The sequence below is a fragment of the Desmodus rotundus genome, chromosome 3 (genome assembly GCF_022682495.2).
Source record: "Desmodus rotundus isolate HL8 chromosome 3, HLdesRot8A.1, whole genome shotgun sequence".
Classification (NCBI taxonomy): domain Eukaryota; kingdom Metazoa; phylum Chordata; class Mammalia; order Chiroptera; family Phyllostomidae; genus Desmodus; species Desmodus rotundus.
The window spans coordinates 201,665,730-201,676,001 of record NC_071389.1 but is presented as its reverse complement, the minus strand read 5'-3'; the positions used below and the strand labels follow the sequence as shown (position 1 = coordinate 201,676,001).

The window sequence follows — 10,272 nt, the reverse complement described above, 5'->3', positions numbered from 1 at the left end:
CTGGTTGGCTGGTTTCCTCCCGGGCCTGTCCCGCTCACGGCCCCAGACGCTGTTCGCTCACGGCCCCAGACGCTGTTCGGCCCTCAGGCCCGGGAATGCACCCTCAGGTGGGCTGGTGTGCTTCACCCCCCCTACTCCACCAGTTCCTCTGGGCACAGAGGCCACCATCCCCACAGCCACAAGCTGAGTGGGGTCCACCCATACACTAGTAAGCCCCTAGTGTATGCAGAACCCACTGGGCCCTGCGTCCCCCTGCTTGAGGCTGTGGGGCCACTGGGGTGGGGCTCTGTCTCATGAACTTCCCGAGGATGACTCAGGACCTAAGTAGGGCTCGAGGGCCCTGGACCTGAGAGCAGGTGGCACCTTGCTGGTGCTGGAGGTAGGGGCTTGTCTGGGAATCTGGTGAGGGGGAAGGAGCATTGCTCCCAACCCCTGGGTCCCATGTGGGGCAGGAGGTGTGCAATGTGTCACCCTGTGGCCACCAGGCACACGTGTGGGTCCTCACATACACCATCAGTGTGTATCGGGGTCGGTTTTTTTAAGACTTAATTTATTCTTCAGAGACAGAAGAAGGGAAGGAGGGAGAGAGAAACATGGATCAGTTACCTCTCTTGGCCTCCAAACTGGGGGCCTGGCCCACAACCCAGGCATGTGCCCTGACTGGGAATCGAACTGGCGACCTTTCAGTGGCCGGTGACTCGTTTGGAGCCTCGTCCCATACACCAAAGGGTTGCTGGTTCAGTCCATGGTCAGGGCACATCCTTAGGTTGTGGGTTCGATCCCTGGTCAGGGCAATTTTGGGAAGTAACCGATTGATGCTTCTCTGTAAAAAATCAATAAACATATCCTCCGGTGAGGATTAAAAATACTAATGAAGCAGACAGGAGGTTTGATGGCTCTAGAACAAGAGGTGGTCCAGCTTCAGCTATGGGTGGACCCAGGTGCTCACAAGTACGAACTTCTTCCCCCAAACCTGCTGCTTGGTTTGTCCTGGGGCAGTAGGGATGCGGGCGGCAAGCAGCCCGAAGCAGGGACTGCTCTGCCTGGGGCAAACTCCTGTGGCTGGGGAGTGTCCGAGGGGGAGGCCTGGGTCAGGAACCAGTCTGCCTGAGGGCAGCTGCAGTCCAGCCACTTGGAGAGGGCGGTGTCCCCCACAAGGAAGGGCACTGGACAACAGACACGTCCCCCCAGGAGCCCTGCAGTAGCAGGGCTGCAGTCCACACTGGGTCCCCCCTTCGCAGACCCCCAGCAAATCAGGAAGCTAGAGCAGGGGCGCTGTCTGGGAGTGCAAAGCTTGAAGGGGGGCTAGAGGCCTGGCTTTCCAGACTCGACCCCAACAGGCCACTTCTGCCCCCTCCTTCCTGGGCAGCCGGGCAAGAAGATGGAGTCAGTGAGAGCCCCCCCTTCTACTCTGAAGCTTGGAGATAGGGGAAGGGCTGCAGGTCCAGTGGGTGGGCCCCCCTTGGAGGAAGGTGCGAGATGGGATCCAGGGGCTTGTCCCTTCCTGGAGCCAGTTCAGATGCGCAGGGTGGGCAGGCCAGCCCTGAGTGGTAGGATGCTGGCCTTGTCGAGGCAGCCTGCAGTGACCTGGACCTCTCCTTCCATGTTGCAGGCACACCCCACTGCTTACTAAGAGGATGAGTCCCCTCCCCCCACCCCAGACACAGCCGGATCAGCGCTTTTTCAGGGAGTTCGATTGTGATTCAGGGAGGAAAACCAGATTGGTGAGGGGCTGGGAAGGGGGTCACCTGGACCAGTGGAGGGGGACAGTGGACATAGAGAGAGGGCTGGGCTCTTGGCCTTCAGGGCTGACACTGAGTCCCAGTAGAAGGTTGGGGGAGACCTGGGGCCTGGTTAGAAGGCTTTTTCGGCTCCCCATCCTCACACCTGTGCTCCTCCCACACCTGGCTGCTGCCCTGGCCAGGCCCACACCGCCCACCAGTCCGAGCTCAATCCTCCCACCTAGACAAAGCAGCCTTCACCTGGTGGCCTGCATGACACTGACAATATCCAGCAGCACCCCCAGAAAACAACTGGGAAATCTGGCCTCGTCCCGCCCACCTGCCAGTCTGCCACAGCCCCTGGCATGGCCCCCCCTCCTTTCAGTCCCTTAAGTCAAGCTCCTTCCTGAGAGGCAGGACTGTCCCTTGTCACCTCTCCAGGGGGCTTCTCCCTGCCGCCAACCCCTGGGAAACTCTCCTGGGTCATTCCCATGCAGTTAGAACCCGGCTCTGCCCGGAACGCAGCGCGGGGCACCTGTCTGCCAGGGGCCAGCTCGCAGGCCGGGCTGGGTGTGTCCAGGGCAGGTTTGCGTGAAGAGGAGCTCCTCTCCGGGAGACCCCTGAGCCCCATAGGGAAGCTCCCCACTCTGGTCACCTCTGACCACTCACCGCCGGGATTCCGGAGGAGGCCCCAAGGGGGTTTCCCTGGATAGGCAGACCCCACCCCTGGGGAGAGCGTCGATGTGTCCCACACCCGCGCAGGGGCGGTGCCGGTCGCCACGGGAACGCGCGCCAGCTCGCCTTGGGTGCAGACAAAGGCCGGTCTCCCGGCGGCCGCGCGGCCCTGTTCCCACAGCCCGGGCCCGGCTCCCGCCCCTCCCCCGGCTTTAGCTGAAGCCTCATTAACTCCACACAAAACCGTAACCGCTGGAGAAGGGCGCCCCAGGGCTGTGCCCTCGAGGAGACCCAGAGCGGGCAGTGGGGGCAGGGACCCGGCTCCCAGAGGGGACCCTGGAGCCTGGGCAGGGGTGGTGGGGCCGGCTCCGGACTGGGCCAAGGTCATGCGAGGGTGGCCTTTGCGGCTGGGATTCAGGGCCCGCTGCCCTGGGGTCCGGATTCTCTGGCCGATGTGCCCATTTGCCCAGTACTGCTTTGACATGTATTATTTTCATTTGTTCGTCGATATTTACAAATCAGGTGATTTCCATAGAAACCCAGGTTTTAGTTTGTTTCGATCTCTCCGCCGGCCCAGGGCGGGGGTCAGGAGGCGCCTCTCTCCGATGCGCAGCGGGACGCACCAGCAGTAGCCCAGGGCGCCGGGCGGAGCGGCTGGTCTGGGCTGAATCGCGAGAGCGCAGCGCAGCGCGGCGCGAGAAGAGCTCGCAGCCCCTGGGGAGGGCGGGTGCGGATTACAGGGGCTCCTGGGCACCCAGGAACATCAGAGTGGGCTTCCTGGAGGAGGTGACAGCTGAGGGGGGCAGTTTCAGGAGGAGGAAGGGTGACAGGCACCGAGGAAGATCCAGCTGGGGAAAATTTCTTATGGGCACAACACCCCAATGGCCCCCTGGCGCCGCCGCTGTCCCTGGTCCTGACAGGGCAGGTCTCGAGGCCTGGCCAGGCGGTCGCGGTTGCCCCGGGAAACGCTGGTCGGCCGCGACCAGAGCGGGGAGGGGCTGCCGGAGGCAGCGCCCCACCACCGCCCGAACGGCGGCCCGGGACCCGTGGCGCCATCTGCCCACCGCAGAGGTGCCCTCCCAAGCCGGTGCCTACTTGCATTAGGTGTCATTTTCCATGTTGGCGATGGTGCACCCTGGCATCTTGATTTTGTGGGAGCCGCTAGGGGGCGGGGCCGGAGAGGTGGAGGCGGTGGCCTGGATCGGTGGCGCCCGGGCTGGGACCGGACGTGGAAGGATATTTGGGGAGGTGCGTGGGGCCCTGGCCGCCCCCGTCCCCCCATCCCCCCCGCGCGGCCCCTGCTCCCGGGACCGCCCCGGGAGGGGAGAGGAGGGCTGGTTTCCGCTCCGCAGCGCCTCGGAGGGGCAGGAAGCCGCCTGGTCTCCGGGAACCCCTTGCCAGCCCCGCCCCGTGCGCCGCCCTCCGTGCGCCTAGCTCGCTCTCCGCCGCGGCGGGGGGCGCGGCGGACATGTCCGGCCCGCGCGCCGGCTTCTACCGGCAGGAGCTGAACAAGACAGTGTGGGAGGTGCCACAGCGACTGCGGGGGCTGCGCCCGGTGGGCTCGGGCGCCTACGGCTCCGTCTGGTAGGGGCGGGGCAGGGCGGGGGCCGGGAAACCCGGGCTCTGCGCGGATGGCAGGTCGTTGGAATGAATGGGGGGTGGGAAGCGTGAAGGAAACTTGCCTACCAGACGCCGCGCCCGGGCGTCCTCCCGCCCCGTCTTTCCGGAGTGTCCCCCACCAGGTCTTAATCCTGCGGCGTCACAGCTGGGGAAAAGGGGCAGGTCTTCAGGGCCAGAAGGTCTGAGTACGCCCCTGAAGTGCTCAGGGTCGAGGTCAGGCAGCCCCGGGGTCTGGCAGTGCTAACCCTCCCACCCCCCGAGTAGGGTGGGTCCTACTTTTGTTTGAAAAAGAAAAGCCTAACCTGAGGGCAAGACCCCCACCCCCCAGGATGGCCTCAAGCCTCTCCCGTTTTGCCAGTGATCTCAGATGGGGTTTAGGACTAAGAAAACACGCCTACCGTGACCCCTACATTCCTTCGGGGGTTCTACTCCCCACCCCATGTTTGCCCCAAACAAGAGAGCTCTGACTACAGCCCTGCGGTTAGGCCCTGGAGCGAAGAGTCTGGAGGCCGGCAGCAGGGTCTGCCCTTCCTTTGGCTGAGGCCTGTTACCCTGGGGGGTGCCGAAGCGGGAGGGGCTGACGGTGAGGTGATCGCAGGAAGTCCTGCGGTCAGTTGGCAGCTGACCCGAGGCTGATGGTGGGTGTGGTTGTTCAGAGAGGTCCCCCTCCCACAGCACCCATTGGGCTCCTCACCAAGGCCAGTGACAGGTGGCCATTGTACACGGCAGGGGTCACGGGGGTGGGGACGCGGAGGCCCTCAGGGAAACGCCCCAGGCTGTGGCGGAGGGTTAAGAATGGGACTTCCCGGAGCTCTTCCTGGGACCTGGAGCTGGAGCCTAGAGCAGGGGCATGAGGTCCCAGCGGCTCTGATCACTCCTGGTCTTGCGGTTGAGAACCTCAGGCAGGCCCCCTCAGGCACTCCAGCAACCTCAGGCCCCTCTGTCTTCATCTCTAAGACACCAAGGGCAAGGGGAGGGCCAGGGACAGCTGATGAGTGGCTCTGGGAGACCTGAGAGAGCACCTGTTCCAAGCGCATCCAGGCTGGTAGGAGTTCCCAGTGAGCGTGAGCTTCCCGAGGGCAGCCCAGGTCCCTCTCCACTGCACTCTGCTAGGGTGGGCCGTGGCCCCCGTGGTCCCTCCAGGCTTCCACACTCCTCTGATGAAGCTGTCGCGGGTTTGCACAGACACAGTCAGGGAAAGAGATCAGCTGCTTCACCCCAGGGGCCACCCCCTACTCCCAGCCCCCGGGAGTGACTTGGACCTTCCCCGGAAGATGATAGATGAGGGGAAGGGGAGAGGGGCCCCAGGCACCTACCTGGCGTTCCCCCACCCCCAGATGGGCCCACAAGCACCCCTGGTCTTGCAGGAGTGGCTCCCAGCACTGTGTGGACGCACCTGACTCTTGGGAGAAGCAAGACCCCAGAGCCAGGAGGTGCAGTGGGACTGGGGTGGGGGGAGGAGGCGACTGGGCCGTTTGCTTTTGAGATGGTGCCAGTGACTGCTGAGTCCCCTGTGAGGAGGTGGCTGTGGGGGTGGAGGGCCAAGACCTGGGCGCGTTGGGGCTGGACAGGGGGAGGTGTGTGGGTTCGGGTACCACCCCCTGCTGGACGTTTCCTGTTGCCTGGTTTCTTACTGTTAAAAGCAGTGATGCCAGCTTTTCCCTCATGTTTTGAGTACCCAGAGGCTTTGGAGGAGCCTCCTGGACCCATGGCCCACGGGGGTGGGGAGATCGAGTGCTGTGGGAACAGCTCCTACTGTCTCCCTGGTGTGTCATCTGCACCTTGGCCGGTGGGGACTCCCCAGCCTCGCTCTGGGTCGGGGGCGCAAGTCAGTGCGGGGAAGGATAAAACATCCCGGTCCTGCCCGGGGGCTCCCAGGTGGGATGGGCTGACCCTGAGTGTTGGGAGGGTCTGGGTGAAGGGGTGGGCTGGAGGGTGATCTGCTTCTTCAGAAAGGAGCAGGACCAGAGGAAGTGCCGGTCATGGTCTCATCCCTGGGGACCCGGAGCAGCACCTGGATGGTGGCCCACCTCCCAGGGTCTGCTGGAGCAGACGCCTGCGGGAGCAGAGTGGTGGGCGGACAGGGGTGGTGGAAAGGGCCCATCCCCACGGAGGAGAGGTGGCAGGGCACCGGTGCAGAATGCTCTGAGCCCGGGGCAGCCTGGAGTGCACGAACCGGCCCTCCCCACCGCCTCACCTGTCCCTTGCAGCTCAGCCTACGACACCCGGCTTCGCCAGAAGGTGGCAGTGAAGAAGCTGTCGCGCCCGTTCCAGTCGTTGGTCCACGCTCGGAGGACCTACCGGGAGCTGCGGCTGCTCAAGCACCTGAAGCACGAGAATGTGAGCTGGGACTCCCTGCGGGGGCTGCGTGGGGCGAGCCTGGGCTGGACGGCCATCCTGACCCCTCCCGCCAGGTCATCGGGCTGCTGGATGTCTTCACCCCGGCCACCTCCATAGAGGATTTCAGCGAAGTGTAAGTGGCCCCAGGTGCGGGACGGGGAGGGGACCGCAGGGCTCGGGCCTGATGCTGCCCCCGCCCAGGTACCTGGTGACCACCCTGATGGGCGCCGACCTGAACAACATCGTCAAGTGCCAGGCGCTAAGCGACGAGCACGTCCAGTTCCTTGTGTACCAGCTGCTGCGTGGGCTGAAGGTGGGCGCGGGGGGGGGGGGGGGCGGGGGGGCCGGCGACCATGTCATCAGGGTGGGAACCTGACCTCCATCTCCCCCTGCAGTACATCCACTCGGCCGGGATCGTCCACCGGGTAGGTGCGGGGGTGAGGGTAGGGCTCCACCGGGCCACCTGTGCTCCTCATGTGCTCCCACCCTCCACAACCTGACCCTGACCCTGACCCTGCAGGATCTGAAGCCCAGCAACGTGGCCGTGAACGAGGACTGCGAGCTCAGGGTGAGTGCTGGGGGTGGGGGGCGCAGGGCACGGAGGGGGCGCTCCTGGGCCCACTCACCCCGCCACCCCGGGTGCTGGCTCTAGATCCTGGACTTTGGGCTGGCCCGCCAGGCGGAGGAGGAGATGACCGGCTACGTGGCCACACGCTGGTACCGCGCCCCTGAGATCATGCTCAACTGGATGCACTACAACCAGACAGGTGACGTCAGCCCCTGTGGGGCAGCCGTGCTGTGGGGCTGGGGTGGGCAGGCAGAGCTCATTCCGGGGCCCGGAGTGGGGGGAGCAAAGCCAAGGATGTGGGGTTCCAATCTTGTGGGACCCAAAGCCTGAGGCCAGCATTCAGAAGCCGACCTTCAGAGGGACGGAGCGTGGTGGTCTTGAGCTAGCCCTTCCTCCTGCCCAGGGTTTTATCTAGAGGAGGAGGGGGCCCAGGTACGACTGGGCCCACTGGGCTGGCACAGTCCAGGCAGCCCCCCAGCTCCCTGAGGAGGGGCTTGGAGGGGCAGACTGATGGAGAATTCCTCCCCAGCAGTGGACATCTGGTCTGTGGGCTGCATCATGGCCGAGCTGCTCCAAGGAAAGGCCCTCTTCCCAGGAAACGACTGTATCCTTGGCCCAGGGTGAAGGGGGGCTGGGCCAGGTTCCCTTCCTTCCCGAGAGTGGGTTCTGGGCAGGTGCCACAAGGCCTGGGGTCTGGGGGCCTGAGAAGGCTTCACGCCTGGCCAGCGGGCATTTCCTGAGCTCAGCAGACATCGACCAGCTGAAGCGCATCATGGAGGTGGTGGGCACACCCAGCCCTGAGGTTCTGGCCAAGATATCGTCGGAACATGTGAGTCACCAGCTTCCTCTGGTGACCAAACCTACTCCCAACCCCTCGATCTGGAGGAAGGGCAGTGTCATTGGGCCCCGCAGCTTGTGGGGAGCACAGGCCACCATGGAATGGGCAGCACCTGACCCTTTGGGGATGAACGGGGAGACCTTCTGTGCCTGAGGGGCAGTGAGGGCAAGATCACAGCAGTGCCCAGGGAGGGGGAGCGGCCATGGCCCAGGCCTGTCGGTGTGAATGAGTGTGGGGGGCTTCCCTTGGCAAGCCCCTGCCTGGAATTGGGCCAGGGAGGGAGGGGGTGAGCAGCCGCCGCAGGCCCTCCCTGTGCCCACAGGCCCGGACATACATTCAGTCGCTGCCCCCCATGCCCCAGAAGGACCTCAGGAGCATCTTCCACGGAGCCAACCCCCTGGGTGAGGATGGGCCCTGGGTCAGGGCTGGGCTCCCTCCATGTCTGGCCCCGGACTTGGAGCCGACCTCCAGCCCCCCTGTTGTCCTGGCTGCTCTGCAGCCGTGGACCTCCTGGGAAGGATGCTGGTGCTGGACAGCGACCAGAGGGTCAGTGCAGCCGAGGCCCTGGCCCACGCCTACTTCAGCCAGTACCACGACCCGGATGACGAGCCCGAGGCCGAGCCCTACGACGAAAGCGTGGAGGCGAAGGAGCGCACAGTGGAGGAGTGGAAGGGTGGGGCTGGGCCCCGGCGAAACACGGCGGGTGGTGGAGCCCTGGGGCCTGAAGGCTGCCTTCCCAGGGAAGCTAGGCGTCACCTGTATCCTTCACGAAGCGCCCCAGCTCATCCTCAGGGTGGTCTGGGAGGGGGACAGCATGCCACCCACTCAAGGGTGCGGCAGGTAGAGATGGGATTGGTGGGGCCAGCAGAGCATGGGGGCAGCACAGGGCGGGCTCTGGTGGTGGGCCTGGGCTGGGTGGCTGGCACCAGACAGTGGTGGGCAGTGCTGGACGAGGCAGCATGAGCTCACCTTTCCCCTCACCCCCCAGAACTCACCTACCAGGAAGTCCTCAGCTTCAAGCCTCCTGAGCCACCGCAGCCGCCAGGCAGCCGGGACATTGAGCAGTGAGCCACACCAGAGCTCACGGAGGGGCCTGCCTTCCCTGGTTCCTCAACTCCCAGGGGGTGCCCCCCACCACTTGACCCCTGTCCTGGGACCCCTGGTCTGCATGCTGCTCCCTGTGGGAGTCTCTACACATGCATGAACGCATGAACGTGTGCAAGCTGCCCTTGTGCAAGCTGTGGGCGGAGCGGTATGGACAGAGTGTCCTGGACTTCCTGGGCCCTTCTCCCACCTCTCAACAACCAGGGCCTTCCCTGGGCCCTCACTGTGGATGCTTAGGTGTCCCCTGTGCAGTGTGTCTGTCTCCAGACCTCAGTCCCAGTGGGCCGTCTCTGGGGGGTGGTGCATTGGGCCCAGGGCCCCCTGGAGACAAAGGGTGGAGTGTCAGTGGTCCAAGCTGCTCAGCCTGAAATTGGGGGGCTACCCTGAGAAATGCTGAGACCCAAAGCCCTGAGAGCTGGACAGGGTCTTCCCTGGGGGGTGGCAGGGTGGCTATAGCCACAAAGTGGCAAATCAGACCACCCGGAGCCACGTGCTCCCTGAGTTGTGTGGCACACGTGTTCCAGGCATTTACATGTCATGGCAGGTGAAGGCGCCCAAGGGCCAGCAGCTGGGACCAGCAGAGGTCCCAAGCTGGGGTAGCTATGTGCCTCCCCTCCCCCAACATCTGATGTCACGGGGCGTGTGCTGTGCCCCACCCGAAGGGCTCAGGTGGGCGAGGAGCAAGCGCAGGAACCAAAGCCAGGGCATTGTCCTTGGGTTCCCGCGCACCAGGGCTTGGAGCCAGCCAGCCAGGGAGCTGGTGAGCACGGGGGATGGGGGGATGCTTGGGGGGCTGGCACCCATGGAGGCGGACTTGGACTTGGGCCCTGGACCTGGGCCGGGAGCTGATGAAGAAGCCTGTGCCCGCTCCCTGGCCCTGCAGCTGAGAGCTAGGGGGCTCTGCTCTGGGTGGGCCCTGGTCTGCCCTCCTTCCAGGATGGAGCTGACCCAGTGACCTCTGGGGCAGGCCCCTGCGCCAGAGGTGTTGGAGGTGTGGGTCTTCTCTGTCCAGTGGTGGCTTCAGGCGGTGACCTCCGACTTGCAGGGCCCAGGGTGGTCTGAGTGCCTGCGCCCGTCTCAGTAAAGGAGGTTTCCTCTTGCTCAGCTCGTGTCCCAGGCTCTGGGTGCTGCCCCGCTGTCCCACCGCCTGCAGGGGCGGCCGGGTCTCCATCCTTCAGCCCCCTCCCTACTCCCCTCAGGGGGCTCTGGGGGGTCTGGCGGGGTGTGATGGCCTCCCACAGATCAACCTGACCAGATGCAGACCTGCCCCCTCACTCAGTGGTCAGGGAGGCTGGGTGTGGTGGGGGAGAGTGGAGGGGTTTGTGGGACTTGATTGGGGCAGGATAGGGAGAGAGAACAGCTTTCCTTCCTGATTAGGGGGAAGAGGCCACTTCAGCTCTTGGCAC

General features: G+C 64.7%; 1 protein-coding gene across 4 annotated transcripts; it reads left to right on the top strand.

Moving 5' to 3' along the window:
• The first annotated feature begins 3,845 nt into the window (after window positions 1-3,845).
• MAPK11 (mitogen-activated protein kinase 11) lies at window positions 3,846-10,272 on the top strand. Of its 4 annotated transcripts, none has more exons than XM_053919827.1 (12): window positions 3,846-3,980; window positions 6,227-6,356; window positions 6,431-6,489; window positions 6,558-6,669; window positions 6,752-6,781; window positions 6,877-6,924; window positions 7,009-7,123; window positions 7,457-7,528; window positions 7,674-7,753; window positions 8,085-8,163; window positions 8,262-8,435; window positions 8,751-10,272. In XM_053919827.1, exons 1-12 carry the CDS (start codon window positions 3,865-3,867, stop codon window positions 8,828-8,830), a joined length of 1,095 nt encoding a protein of 364 aa, XP_053775802.1. In that variant the 5' UTR covers window positions 3,846-3,864; the 3' UTR covers window positions 8,831-10,272. The 4 variants fall into 4 exon arrangements, with proteins under 4 accessions (XP_053775802.1, XP_053775801.1, XP_053775804.1 ...); XM_053919826.1 differs by having other exon boundaries at window positions 7,454-7,528; XM_053919829.1 differs by lacking the exon at window positions 6,752-6,781.